Here is a 15,943-nt window from a genome sequence, read left to right on the forward strand (position 1 = left end):
TGAAAATGATGGAGGGGTGGAGATTGGAAGCAAAATTAATAAATTTTTCCAAGTCCCGACGAGAGCACGAAGCAGCACCAAAGTAATCATCGACGTACCGGAGAAAGAGTTGTGGGAGGGGGCCGGAGTAGGACTGGAACAAGGAATGTTCCACATACCCCATAAAGAGACAGGCATAGCTGGGGCCCATGCGTCACATTATGAGATCCACACTCAGTGCCATGCGCTGCCATATGAACACTCCTGACCTCTCCCTCCAGCAGCACGGCTGCACCCTTTGTCAAAGCTGCGCATGCCCCCAGTTTAATTTTATTCTTCGTTTCATCCGACGCCTCAACAAGAAACTTTTTCTCTTTCTCTCAAGTGCTAAGGAACACAAGCTCCAACAATTCATCGACACCAACACCCATCTAGGACACTCCACCCCTGCCTGTCCCTCCGTCCCCACTCCATCTTCCAATCCCAGACCCGGCCGTGTATTCACTATACCCCCTGACCTTCCCGTCTCTGATGCTGAACGTTCAGTGCTCAGCAAAGGACTTAGTTTCACACCCTTACGCCCTCATCTCAATGAATATCGGACTCGGCATGATGCTGAACTCTTCTTCCGCCGTCTTCGTCTCCGTGCTCACTTCTTTGGGCAGGAGTCCTCTCCCCGTTCAACGGATCCTTTTACCCATCTCCAATATTCTCCCTCCACCTGGACCCCTCCCTCTGGATTATTACCTTCTCTTGATCTTTTCATTGAGGACTGTCAGCGTGACATTAGTCGTCTCAATTTCTCTGCTCCTCTCACCCATTCTAATCTCTCTCTCTCTGAACTTACTGCACTCCATTCTCTCAGGTCCAACCCCTACATTGTCATCAAACCTGCTGACAAGGATGGTGCTGTTGTTGTCTGGCGCACTGACTTCTAACTCGCAGAGGCTGAGCGTCAACTCGCAGACACTTCCTCCTACCTCGCCCTGGACCATGACCCCACCATTGAACATCAAGCCATTGTTTCCAGGACTGTCACTGACCTCATCTCCTCTGGAGATCTTCCTCCTACAGCTTCCAACCTGATAGTCGCCCAACCTCGGACGGACCGCTTCTATCTCCTACCCAAAATCCACAAACAGAACTGTCCCGGGAGATCGATCGTGTCAGCCTGTTCCTGCCTCACGGAACTCATTTCTCGTTATCTTGACACCCTTCTCTCTCCCTTTGTCCAGTCCCTTCCCACCTATATCCGTGATTCCTCTGACACCTTACGTCACATCAACTATTTCCAGTTCCCTGGCCCCAACTGCTTCCTCTTCACCATGGACGTCCAATCCCTCTACATCTCCATCCCCCACCAGGATGGTCTGAGGGCCCTTAGCTTCTTCCTCGAACAGAGGCCCAAACAATCCCCATCCACCACTACTCTCCTCTGTCTGGCTGAACTTGTCCTCACACTGAACAATTTCTCCTTTAACTCCTCTCACTTCCTCCAAATAAAAGGTGTGGCTATGGGTACCCACATGGGCCCCAGCTATGCCTGTCTCTTTATGGGGTATGTGGAACATTCCTTGTTCCAGTCCTACTCCGGCCTCCTTCCACAACTCTTTCTCCGGTACATCGATGATTACTTCGGTGCTGCTTCGTGCTCTCGTCAGGACTTGGAAAAATTTATTAATTTTGCTTCCAATCTCCAGCCCTCCATCATTTTCACATGGTCCATCTCTGACACTTCCCTTCCCTTCCTTGACTTCTCTGTCTCAATTTCTGGCGATAAACTGTCCACTAATATCCATTACAAGCCTACCGACTCCCACAGCTACCTTGACTACAGGTCCTCACACCCTGCTTCCTGTAAGGACTCCATCCCATTCTCTCAGTTCCTTCGCCTCTGTCGCATCTGTCCTGATGATGCTACCTTCAAAAACAGTTCCTCTGACATGTCCTCCTTCTTCCTTAACCGAGTTTTTCCACCCACGGTCGTTGACAGGGCCCTCAACCGTGTCCAGCCTATCTCCGGCGCATCCGCCCTCACGCCTACTCCTCCCTCCCAGAAACATGATAGGGTCCCCCTTGTCCTCACTTATCACCCCACCAGCCTCCGCATTCAAAGGATCATCCTCCGTCATTTCCACCAACTCCAGCATGATGCCACCACCAAACACATCTTCCCTTCACCCCCCCTGATGGCATTCCGTAGGGATCGTTCCCTCCGGGGCACCCTGGTCCACACCTCCATCACCCCCTACACCTCAACCCCTACCTATGGCACCTCCCCTTGCCCACGCAAAAGATGCAACACCTGCCCCTTCACTTCCTCTCTCCTCACTGTCCAAGGGCCCAAACACTCCTTTCAAGTGAAGCAGCATTTCACTTGCATTTCCCCCAACTTAGTCTACTGCATTCGTTGCTCTCAATGTGGTCTCCTCTACATTGGAGAGACCAAATGTAAACTGGGCGATCGCTTTGCAGAACACCTGCGGTCTGTCTGCAAGAAAGACCCAAACCTCCCCGTCGCTTGCTATTTTAACACTCCACCCTGCTCTCTTGCCCACATGTCTGTCCTTGGCTTGCTGCATTGTTCCAGTGAAGCCCAACGCAAACTGGAGGAACAGCACACCTCATCTTCCGACTAGGCACTTTACAGCCTTCCGGACTGAATATTGAATTCAACAACTTTAGATCTTGAACTCCCTCCTCCATCCCCACCCCCTTTCCATTTCTTCCCCCTTCCTTTTGTTTTTTTCCAATAATTTATATAGATTTTTCTTTTCCCACCTATTTCCATTATCTTTAAATCTTGTATGCCGGGCTAATCTTTCCACCCCACCCCCACTAGAGCTGTACCTTGAGTGCCCTACCATCCATTCTTAATTAGCACATTTGTTTAGATAATAGCACCACCTTCAACACTTCTTTGTTCCTTTGTCTGTGACATCTTTTGATTATCTGCTCCTATCACTGCTTCCTTGTCCGTACAACTACACCACCCCCACCCCACTTCTCTTTCTCCCCCACCCCCCACCTTAAACCAGCATATATTTCACCCCTCTTCCAACATTCAATCAGTTCTGTGGAAGGGTCATGAGGACACGAAACGTCAACTCTTTTCTTCTCCGCCGATGCTGCCTGACCTGCTGAGTTTTTCCAGGTAATTCTGTTTTTGTCCCAAAGCTCAGTCTGTTTAGAAGCCTTTCCTTTGAAGCTGCAATCCAGGGTGTGGGGAGAAGGAGGTGGCTGGTGTTATTGACAGGCTTGTTGGCAAACCACTCGATGGGAAGCAAAAATAAAAATACCTAGAAAAACTCAGCAGGTCTGGCAGCATCTGCGGAGAGGAACACAGTTAACGTTTCGGGTCCGTATGACTATTTAACAGAACCTGCTGAGTTTTTCCAGGTATTTTTATTTTTGCTTTGGATTTCGGGCATCCGCAATTTTTTGCTTTTAACTCAATGGGAAAGATGTCAGACGAGTAGCCTTCCCTTGGCAGGGAAGAGGGAGAGAGAAAAACAGCAGGTCAGGAGTGCAAGTCTGGCCTTGAAATGGGAAACTCGCTCATCTCAAGTCTAAAGTCAACGAGAAAGAGAACATCCGCCAAAAGAATTTCATCAAGGGATAGTTTTTCATTTTTCTTATTTGCAATGAGGATTCTGTAGTAGTTAAAATCCAGGGGAGATTTGATTACAACAGTTTTTATACTTTTACTTGCTGTATGCAGCATTACGAAGCTGCTTAACAATTTCTATCTGCCCCACAAAGGTGTTTCTAGGCTTTCCACCCCACCCCCACTAGAGCTGTACCTTGAGTGCCCTGCCATCCTTTCTTAATTAGCACATTTGTTTAGATGCTAAAGCAATGCAGAAATGCACATAATTGACACAATAAGGATGGGGAGGTGGGCGGCTAATTACACCACCATAATTATATGGCCTATATATATATATATATATATATATATATATATATAAAATATACACACACACAGACAGACAGGTGACCAGAAGCTCAGGGTCACACTTCAGGCTTTTGACAGAAATGTGGCAGTGCTAAAGGCAAAGGACTTGAGAGAGATGCTACAACAGATTACAATCTATACATACTGTGGATTGGCAAAATGAGGTGCATTTCCTGGAGACCAGGAATCTCTGATAGGAAGGGTCAATCACCATAGGGTCACTTTTGAACAATGGCAAAGTGACTGGTACAAGATCTGAAGCTCCAGAAACATTGGTGTAGTTTCCCTGTTTTCTGGAATCTATGACAGGACCCAAAACAAAAAAAGGCAAAAGTCTGAAAATAAAATAAGGAGGGAACAGAAAACATTATATTATTGAAAACAGAAGGATAACTATTGAGAAAACTAGTTTGGGATACAGGACAAGGCTGGGAAAGGAAATGCTTTCTAATGCACTTGCACAAAGGCACATGTCTTCAATACAAACTACAGTGATTTCAGTGAATAAAAATCGTACTTAATGAGATGAGACAATTATACACATTGCAGAATGAAACAACAAATATTTCTGGCTCACCTTTTTCATAGTCTCATTGCAATCAGGATGCATCCTTTTACCAAGTTGCCTTTTTTCGAAGCATTCATCCTCCACACCAAATAACAATACACCTTGCCTGACATCTTGATGTCTAGATGCCATAATCACTTGCAATCCTAGATTAGAAACAAATGAAAATAATTACTATTGACTCTTTTTATTAATCTTCAACAAGATAAGTTAGATGCCAACCCACTTGGCCTGCGTGGTTTGCCCTAATCAATTGTCCTTGCCCCATCCTCTTCAGCTTGGACCCAGATTCTGAGATACTCTGCTTTTTACCACAGACACTAAACTGCTTTGAGTTGGGAGTCTCCCTGGCTATCGGACCTGTTACCAATAATTCTAAACGAACAGCCTTTTATCTGAAAACTCCAGTTTCCGTACAATGCATAATAAAATGTAAAAGGAGCCCCTGTTTGTTTCAGAACCATAAACAGAATTTCACTTACATTTCTATAACATAAGAAAGTTGCCTGAACGCTGCAGAGGGGGCAAGAATAATGTTGGGATTCCAAGCAGGTGAGAAGAGGAAGGCAGTCAAAATGGAGTTTCGAAGGAGGTTTTTGAAAGCACAGCAAAGGGAACACTGGAAGGGATATCTGACGGGCAGACTACAGCGGCTGCAGGAAAAACCACCAATGACCGAGGAAGTAAATAGAAAATGCAGTAATTCAACGTTAGAGGCAGAAGGCACATACTGCTCGAGGAAATGATCAAAGTGTGATGGGGCAAGACAATGGAAGGATCTGAACACAAATATTAGGATCTTAAAAGCGATTCACTGGGCCCTGTTCAATCAGGTAAGCAGACAATGGAGGTGGTGCAGGACTGTGCACAGGAAAGTAGATGGGACATTACATTTCAATACGTTCTAACTTGTGAAGCATGGAGCCAGGGATTTGCAGGAAGGAAAACATTTGTAATTCTAGCCTTGAGGTGCTTAAGAAATGGATGCATAGACATTCACAGGGATAAATTGGGGGCTCTGGTGATACTTAAGCCAAACACATCATATAAAATTCCTTTCATTAAAAAACATTCCAGACTCAGTTTCTCAAATTTCTACTCAGCACATAACCTGAACTTTGCTATTTCCAGGTCACATACTTCACTGCTCCCAGTGTCAGCCGTGGCTCACTTGGAAGCACTCCGAGTCACATTGTCATGGTTTCAAGTCGCACTCCAGGGCTTGAGTACAAAAGTCTAAACTGGCACTCCAAGGCAGTGCTGAGGGAGCACTGCTCTGTCCGAAGTGCCATTTTTTGGTTGAGACATTAAACCAAGGCACCATCTGCCTGCTCAGGTGGAATTGGACGAACCTGTAGCACTATATTGAAGAAGAGCAGGGGAGTTCTCCCTAATGCCCTGGCCAATATTTATCCCTCAATCAAATCACAAAAACAGATTATCTGGTCATTGTCACATTGCTGTTGTGGGAGTTTGCTGAGTGCAAATTAGCTGTTGTGTTTACTCGGGCTGAATTTCCCCCCTGTTGCAGGGGTCATGTGGGGACGGGTGTGGACTTGATCGGGGATGCGCCGTCATTTTACGTGGGCGGGCGAATTAAGGCCCCATGAGCTAAGACATGTGAAAGAACTATTTTAAAAATTTTTATTGAATTTTAAGACACTTCATGAAACCTCAGCTCGCCCATGGGTGAGGTTTCATGAAAAATGCGAAGGCTGCCTGGGCTCTTCATCTGCCTGCCAACCTTGAGGTCGAACGGACAGCTCAGCTAATTGAATTAATTACTATTTAAATGGCCTTAATAGGCCTTTGACAGTCTGGCGGGCACGCAGCCAACTCGGCAATCTAAATGATGCGCGGTGACGTTGGGACGCCTGCCCGATGTCACCACACGTCATTTTACACGTCGGTGAGTGGGCCCCGCCCCTGCTTGCTGGCCAGAAAATTCTTCCCCTCCATTACCACAGTAACTACACATCAAAAAATAATTAATTGGCTGTAAAGCACTTTTGAGCCAATCAGCGGCTGTGAAAAGTGCTATATAAATGCAAGTTTGTCTTTCTTTCAGATCCATACAGGCCTGTCCCAGTCGCTGTATTCATTGCAATTAACAAGGTAACATGAAACCGACCCCACCCCAAACCAATCCAGCTTCCAACTCAGGCATCATTTCAAGTTCATGTTCACATCTGTTCCATTCTCCAGAGTCCCCGAACACACATAGGCAACAGCATGCAGGTTTATAATATCAAACACCAATGAATTTAATCAAATATGCACCTAATCTTAAGATCTATGAATAAGCAGTTACTCCTCAATTAAACATGTTGGACACAAGGCCTCAAATTGAACAGAATCGCTTGGGGTTTCCTTTTTAATAAATCTACTTTTTTTTGGAAAATACTGATGTCATTTCAGAAACTACTGATGCTCTTCCACATCCTTTTATTTGTTGATGACATGTATCCAGAGCTCATCATATAACTGGGCATTGTATTTTCTGCTTATGATTTTGCACTTCCTTCTTTCAATGTTTAGTCACAGGAACCACAGGACAACAGTTTGCTATACTCATCGATATGTTGGAAAGCGCCGTATCAGGAAAGGTTAAACTTGTATGAATAGTTCTCCTAAAATCTTGCCTAAAACAAGCAATTTTAGGCAAGCCAAGCACTGTGTCCTCTGATTTTTATTTGGCAGTTTGCGGCCCTTTCAATTGTACTGCCCAGTAACTCAAACTTGTGCATGACCTGCATGGGAACTCTGATGGTACTCCATTTGGAAAGGGGAAATTAATACTGTACCACATATTCCTCCCAACAATTTAAAGTTAATCCTTGTATTTTTAGGTGCAAGTGACACCTCAGTTACTTCAAACCGGTGTCTCAATAATTGAAACAATTCGCATAGATCCTAACTACAGAGCAAGATTAAAACCACTGACTCAATTTGTGGTGGGGACTCAATACCCAAAACACAGGGTGGGGGGGAGAGCGCGAATCCCAAAATACATTTTTCAAAAACTTAAATATTCACTCATTGTAAAATGGTTGTCTTAACTAAGATGCATACATATGAAAATATTTTAAAATAGTTTTGAGGCAAGCTTATTTTAATCACTCACAGGATATAGAAGTCAATGCGAATGCAAGGATTAATTGTCCTTCTCCAATTGTCCTTGAAAAGCTGGTGAGTTGTGTTCAAGCACTGCAGCAGCCCAGGCAGTGAAGGTACTCCCACAGTGCTGTTAGGAGGTAGGGAGTTTCAGGATTTTGGTCCAGCCTTGTTGAAAGATGGTGCGTGACTTGGAGGTGGTGGTGTAGTGGCCACAGGTTTGGAAGGTGCTACTGAAAAAGCCCAGGCAATTTGCTGCAGCACATCTTGTAGATGGTACATACTGCAGCCATGTTGTGCTGGTGGTGCAGGAAGTGAATGCTTAAGGTGGCGGATGCAATGGCAACCAATCTGGCTGCTTTGTCTTAAAAAGCATTGGTTCCTTGACTTGAACCTGCACTCGTTCAGGCGAGTGGAGAGAACTCCACCTCAATGTTGATTCTTGCCTTGCAGGTGGTGCAAAAACGTTGGGGAGATGGGTGAATCATTTGCCAGGTACTGATCTGCTCTTGTAACCACAGTATGTGTGGGGCTTAGGTTTCCAGTTAATGGTGCCCCAACCCTCCTCCCCAAACCCAGAATGTTGATGGGGGGAGAATTTGATGATGGTGATGGTAATTGAATGTCAAGGGAAGGTGGCCAGACTCTCTTCTGAGAGGTGATCATTGCCTGGCACTTCTGTGGTGCAAATGTTATCAGGTCAAGACTGGATGTTGTTTGGGTCTTGCTGCATGTGGAAATGGACAGCTTTATCATGAGGAATTGCAATCGGCACTGAACACTACACATTCATCAGCAAACCTCCCCACCTCTGATCGTATGATGGAGGGAAGGCCATTGGTGAAGTTCCAGCTGTCTTTCAGCTGCTAAGACAAAAGGAATGCTTTAACACTGCACATGAGAAATATATAGTAAAAGCACAATTCCTTGTCAATTTTGGAACTGTGAATTCTTCCAATAACCTTCTCACATCTGAATACTGGACACGTGGACAAGAGGCCAGACAAATACTTTCAGTGGAAAGAAAATGGCTGAGAAAAAAAAAACCATGGAGAAATTCGAAGCTGCTATATCAGCCTTAAAGATTGTGCTTCACTAATTCTAATTATATGGATATTCACACCCTCAAAGAACAGCTGTCGTGCAGGAAAAGGGAAAAAATAACTGCCTGCTAGACCTAGGACAACTGCAAGGTGTCACTGAAATCCGAGATCACATATTCTGGAGTTCAGCTACATGTGTGCTCTGCAGACCCAAATAAACAGAAGAAAGCAGAAAGAGAACTAAAGGGGGGAAGAACGAACATGTGACAATGACCCAGATTTTTCTGTCAAAAAAATGCTTGCTGCTCTTTATGTACAAATAGTAAAGCCATGGGGCAAATGCACCGTTAACTCAAATGTCCAAAAGCTGCCCTCCAAATCGCAATGCTCCATAAAGCTTCATGACAATAGCTTTTTGATATCTGACTCATCATTCCAATGCACTGAATTGAATGGCATGAAGTTATTGTATCTGAGGAGATACAAAATAAATCTCAACGCAGAAAGTTAAGCCATGTCCATTGCAGCTTAAGTGCATTTAAATAGCCTGATAATTATTAATTACAAACAGGAAAACTCTCCCTGACACTGAAAATTAACTATTACAAGTGTTAAGCTTCATTCATTTAGTTAATTTGTGAATTTAGAAAATGAAAAATTTTGATTTTTTCCCCCCGTGTGAATCTTTTTCTCCTCATTTCATCTTTGTTTCCCTCCCCATTTCTATTTCTAATCATAGCCGGAGTACCGCTTGCAACGGTTTCTCTTCCTACTTTTGTAGTTACCTCTGGTGTCTACTGAGGATCAATCCTTGTTCCCCTCCTGCTTCTCACCTACATGCTGCCCCCCTCCACAACATCACCTGAAAACAGCGTCAGTTTCCATGTGTTCTAAGGCCTCGAATGCCTCTACTGGCACCAAATTATTAGGTTATTTGTCTGACAACCAGCAGGAATTTCCTCAATTTCAATGTCAGGAAACTTGAAGCCATTGTTTACAATCCCTGCTACAAACTCCATTCCCAGCTACCCATTCAATCCCTCTCCCTCACAAACATGAGGCGCGGAACCGGACAGGTCACAACATCAGTGCTACCTGATCCTGAGATGAGATTCCGACTGCATATCTGTGCCATGGCTAAGACCACCCATTTCCATCTCCGTAACATCGCCTAACTCCACCCATTTTAGCTCATCTGCTGTTGAAACCCTCATCCGTGCTTTTGTATTTCCAGATTTGACTATACCAACACTCTCCTGGCTGGTCTCCTACTTTCTACCCTTCACAAAACCGAGATCATCCAAAACTCAGCTTCCAGTGTCCTTACTCGGAACAAATTCCGTTCATCCACCAACCCTATGCGTGCTGGCTGAAATCAGCTCCTGGTCAATCAATGCCTCAATTCTAAACCTTTCATCCTTGGTTTCAAATGCCTCCGTGGCCTCGCTCCACCCCACCTCCGTCATCTTGTCCAGCCCCACAATCCTCCGCGATATCTATGCTCATCTGGTTCTGGCCTCTTGAGCAACTCTGATTTTAATTGCTCCTCCACTGGGCGGCCATGCCTTCAGCTGTCCGGTAGGCCATAAGCTCTGTTTTCTCGTAGATGCTACCAATCTGCTGAGTCCTCGCAGCATTTGCAGTACCTATCCCAGATGCCCAGCATCTGCAATTTTTTGCTTTTTCTCTAGCAACTGTATATCTTGCAAAAGTACTGAATAAAAGCCAAGTACCTCACCAAAGGGGGGGGAGAGAGAGAACAGAAGTGGCACACAACACACTAGAAATGTTTTAGTTAAAGTGGAAAAGAGAATTATTTTTATCTTCCTCATGGTATTTAGGTAAGGATCTCTGAAGCCTACTTCTTCCCCTGTCAGACAAGGTTAGCACCATCACAAAGTCAAAAGACAGACCTGCTCGCTGAATACAGTTCTATGATGGTCAAATTAGAACTGGATACTTAATACTGCAATAAGATAAAAGCAAAATACTGCAGATGATGGAAATCTGAAACAATACTGGTGCAGTATTAAGTACAACAAAACAGAAAATGCTGGAAAAACTCAGCAGCCATGTGACCAGATACTGCCAGACCTGAGTTTTTCCAGCATATTCTGTTTTTGTTTCAGATTTCCATCATCCGCAGTATTTTGCTTTAGTTTGTGTTTCAATTATCCTTGAGTTAGTATAGCGATTTGGACATGGCAGAGGTTAGGAAAGGGTCACAAACACAATACAGGAAAAAGTGACAACTCTACATTGAAAAGAGACCAAAGTTAATGTCATAAACAATCAGGTGTTCTTTAACCATCAAATACACCAAGCAGTCTGTAACTATGTAGGAGCATGTTACAAGAGTACTACATTCAATGGAATCAGACCACATTTTAAGACAGAACTGAAGTTCAGCGATTTACATGTGCTGTTTTCACATTACTGTGAAAGGCTTTGGTGGAACTCTTTGAGCCAAATCCTCAGCTGATTCAAGCACATCAGAATCAGGTGTTAAGAGACGACCCCTACCAGCGATTCTCTCTGCTTCAACCTGACAGCCGATGCAAGGATGAAAGATCTAGTTGCAATGTTAATTTTATTAAGTACACAATTGACAAATTACATCCATATATCAAAAATTGAGTATCATTGTTCAATTGTAGCCCAGTCACATCACTCTGGGGTTTGGGAATGATACCTTCCTCGAATTACAAATGTCCCAGTTATAGGGGAAATTTAATAACTTATACATGTAGCACATTAAGTCAAAACAGCTCAAACAATGAGACACTTCAGCAGGCAAACACACAGTTGCTCTGCAGGGATATTCCACAAACTTCAATGAGATTAATGGCCAGTTAATCTGTTTGGTGTCATCAATTTAGTAGATTTCCTGCCCTAGTTCCAATGGTACCACCCACCTGAAGCGCAGTGATTTGTTACCAGTTATGTGCACATACTTCTCCACTAAACAAGTAAAAGCATTTAGAAATCCTATTCGACTTCACCTTCTTCCAATGTATCCAAAAGCTAGTGAACAACAGTGAAACTGCTTCAGAAACCTGAAGTAGTGTGGAAGACCTTACCCACACAACCACCACTGCCTTTACCTTTCACCACTCAGTTACGTTCATCCACATTATTCAGCGTGAATGAAAGGAAAAACTCAAGTCCTCAAAAAAAAATAATAATAAAGGACTCCAGGGCAATAACGGTGACTAATTCACACTTACGACACAATGCCAGTTTCAAAAATTGTGAACGGGTTTGTTTTAGAAATAGGTTTTTTAAAATGTTAGCTTGCAAAGCCACTCACAGGTTGTAACAAACACTCTAAATGCGCATTCTGTATTCCCAGCAGCTACAAAGAAAACAACAGTTGTCAAACAGCAGATGACCTATGCCAGCCACCAATTTCACAAAATGGTATTTGATAACCTTACCCTTTTTAAACAGACTTCCCTTAGTGCCACTCCCAGCCAGGCAAACAAAATGGACCCAAACGAATTTCTTATTGAGACCTGGCAGCTCTTTGGGGATAATTGAGATAATAGTTGAATGAGTTCCCACATTTTAAAATGGGACATTTTCAGGCTTTATTATAATATCAACCTTACAAAAAATACATAAACGGTTATGCTTTGGGTCTTAGCCGGTAATGACAAGTTATTTCACACTGATCCCAAGAACGTTGGCCGACGCAAGGGGTTTATAAACGTTCAACAAATACATTGAGATTAAAAATAAGGAATTACCCTCCCCCTCCCCTCCCCCTCCTGTTAATCCCAATCTCCCTGCCCTGCAGAAACTACACAAGTGCGAAGCCTCCGGGAGGGAAGTCACTTACCTGAACATTTTACAGCATTTCAGTGGGATTGCGAGCGCATAGAATCAGTCCCTCCTCCTCCTCCTCCCCGCTTCCCCTCGCCTCTATCAGCCGCTAACGGGCCCGACCGGCCGCCACTCTCCACACATGAAGCTGCGCCATTCAAAGCGGGCCCGCGGCACGCCGGGAAGGCTCGGTCCTCCCAGCCGGCGGACTCAACCCGCATTGGCTCGCGGCACGCCGGGATGGCCCGGGTCCTCCCAGCCGGAGGACCCAACTCCGCCTTGGGGCCCGCGGCACGGCGGGATGGTTGGTTCCTCCCAGCCGGAGGACCCAACCCCGCCTTGGGGCCCGCGGCACGCCGGGAAGGCTCGGTCCTCCCAGCCGGAGGACTCAGCCCGCTTGGGGCCCGCGGCACGCCGGGATGGCTCGGTCCTCCCAGCCGGAGGACTCAGGCCGGTGCAAGTGTCCCCAGTTCCTGATAGGATTTGTTCTGCTGTTCAGATCACAACATTCAGCCAAGCCTTAACTCTGGGACCAGATACACATGATACACATAAACCTCATTGCAGCTCTTACTTTTGGCTCAGCAGCGCCTGCAACACCATCTAATTGTTGCTTTATTTTTTTTAAGTTATTGGTGCAAACTGATGTTATAAAATTCCATATGGCGCAGGGTGACCTTAACTCTTAGGAAATAAAATGAAGGACACTTGGACCATGCAGCCTGGGGGAGAGGGGTACAGGTCATGTGATGGGGAGGTTGTGGGGGGGGTGGTTTCCACATGAGAGGGGTTGGGGAGAGGGGGCATCTTGGAAACATCATAATGGGGTGGGGGGTAATTAAAATTAACAAAAAATGACAACTTATCCGTTACTCTCCTCGCCCACTCACTCACGAGCAGGTCCTGGTCAAATCGCTCAAACTCATCCTAGCGACCCCAAGGGTCAGTATCCCCGAAATAAGGGAGAAAAGGCGTCTCTTGGGGGTAGCAGGGAGCAGCCAGTCAAAATGAGGGGCAATCCCTTAAAGTATGGGGCAGGTCGCTTTGGGAGCCGACTGGAAGACAGGAGCTCCAGGGTTGTTCACCTGGACAGCATCCACCACCCTGCCCTCCCCCCCGCCCCCCCCCCCAACTCGAAGGACGCCAGCCCATGTAACTGCTTGTGGGAGCTTGCTGTGTGAAATGTGGCTGTTGGCATTCTATTTGAAAGTTATTTACTCTAAATGGTATATTTCTGAGATGTGACATATTATTTACTTGTGAGTCTTTATAAATATTTGCGGGGTATATTGGCACATCCTCTTGGAAGCCAATTCTAAACATATGACATCAAGTTAGATATGGCACAGCAAGTATTGCAGATGGGGTGGTGATGGGGCGTGGGGCGTGGGGGGGGGGGGGAGGTGCAGAACATTGGAAAGGGAAAACTTGATGGAGTAGACCAAACAGTGGAGGATTGAGTTCAGTGTGGAAAGGTCAGAGGTCATCCATTTTGGAGCTAACAATAGGGCTGCCAACTCTGATTTGATACATTCCTGGAGATTTTGTCATGTGACATTTGATCATGTGACATTTGACTGCATTTGCAAATACTGTTGCATGCACCTTCAGTGAATGTCTCAGGACCACCAAGCCCCAAACAAAATATTTCCCTTTTTTACACTGTGATGGATAATGTAATTTGTAAATGAAAGGACATTAAAAGCACATTAAAAAGAAAGATTTAAGGATGTTTTCATTAAAACCTAGTTCTCTGATTCTACAATATCAATGCAATGAGAAACACCAAGTAAATATCACTGTTTCAACAAAAGCATCATTGGAAAGAATAACATCTAACTGAAGCTGTTGACCAGTTTTTCTAACTTTGTACAGCAAAGTCTGGGACTTGAACCCAGAGCTTCTGGGTCAAAGGTCGGGACACTGCAGCACAAAACCTCCTTTACGACGATTAGATGATCTTAAAGAGTAGATAGAGAGAAACTCTTCCCTTTGGCAGGGGAATGGAGAACACAGGGACATAAAATTAAAGTCAGAGATAATAAGTAAAACCAAAACTAATTCAAATCACTGACTCCTGTACCCCAGCACTGAGACACACCATCAGGAAATTGGGGCTTATTCCTCAGGAAGAACCAAAGTTGCCTGAGCACTGGAACAAAACAAATTAAATAACAGTGCACGCCACAGACTGACAGGAACTCTCCCTCCTTCATTTTTTGTCACTGTCTCTCTCTCTCTCTGTTTGTTTGGCTCTTCCTCCCTCTCCAATTTTCCTCTCTGTTAACCTCTCTCTCTCTCTTTCTCCCCCCACCCCCAGTTTGTACTCCTCCCTCTTTTCCCTGTCTATATCGCTCTCTGCCAGTTTGTGTTTCTCTTTCTGTCCTGCTGTTTCATTGCTCTCCCTCCCTCTGATCAGTTGTTCGACTCTCTCCTCTCCAGTTTACGTTTCTCTCAGTTTGTATGAGGAACCATTTCTAGGAAAGATAGATCAGAGTGTCTTGTAAATAGGGGACCAAGTGCAGGAAATTATATCAAGCTGGTGAATAGGTACAAAAATAAACTTAAAAAGACTCATGGAATGTTGGCCTTTATTTCAATGTGACAGGAAGAGGTGGGTAATATTTTATAATTGTACAGAGCCATCATCCAGAACAATGCATCCAAAACTCAACACCACACCTCAGGTAAACTCATACAGGCTGTGGAGAACCATCTTCTCCCTGTAACACTGCACATTCCTCCTGTTCAGATAACAGCCTAATTCCCTTTTGAATGCTTCAATTGAATCTGCCTTCACCACACTCTGAGGCAGAGCATTCCCGACCCCTACAGTAACTGCCTGAAAAAGTGTTTCCTTGTGTGCTTTTGCTTCTTTAACATTACGGAGTCACCAGATTGATACCAGGGTTGAAAGGGTTAAATTATGAAGACAGGCCTCATAGACTTGGCTTCTATTTCTCTGAATATGGAAGGTGAATGGGGTGATCTAATTGAGGTGCTTGAAATGATTGGTGGTGCGTTAAAGCTCACTCGGGGAGTCCAAGTTACTGTGGCAACGTAGACTTTTACATGCACGTTGTAGCCTGGAGCTATGGATTGTGATGGTTGAGCCTCCAGAAGAATCTGACTTCAGACACCATGAAGTAGGCTTCATAGCCTTGAGTATGTGACAGCAAGTCTTTATCAGCAACCCAGAACGACGTCCATTTTTACGGTCGAGGGTACAGGTATGGAGCTGGCTGCAGTCCAGGTCTTTACTCATTTCTGTCCATCTCTAGACTGACCCTGGCTCTGGGTCACGAGCCTCCTTACATCACTGTGGGCGGTACTGTACTCTGCCCCATATTAACTCTTTGCGTACCAGACCCTACTACAACAGTTCCTTCCATCACACAGCTGACCGGGAATCTCTCCCGCTCTTACTGCCTGCCGTTGGCGTGTGTTGGAAGGATT

General features: G+C 45.0%; 1 protein-coding gene across 1 annotated transcript in view; it reads right to left on the reverse strand.

Moving 5' to 3' along the window:
* Nucleotides 1-12,832, reverse strand: part of katnbl1 (katanin p80 subunit B-like 1) — a 33,114-nt gene extending 20,282 nt beyond the window's left edge. The window contains exons 1-2 of the mRNA XM_041215294.1: nt 12,504-12,832; nt 4,515-4,651 (exon numbers count right to left, since the gene is read on the reverse strand). Coding sequence (XP_041071228.1) covers nt 4,515-4,637 — 123 coding nt within the window. The 5' untranslated portion in view covers nt 4,638-4,651; nt 12,504-12,832. The remainder of the gene's footprint in view (nt 1-4,514; nt 4,652-12,503) is intronic.
* Nucleotides 12,833-15,943: the final 3,111 nt, after the last annotated feature.

This window comes from Carcharodon carcharias, chromosome 20 (genome assembly GCF_017639515.1).
Source record: "Carcharodon carcharias isolate sCarCar2 chromosome 20, sCarCar2.pri, whole genome shotgun sequence".
Lineage (NCBI taxonomy): Eukaryota > Metazoa > Chordata > Chondrichthyes > Lamniformes > Lamnidae > Carcharodon > Carcharodon carcharias.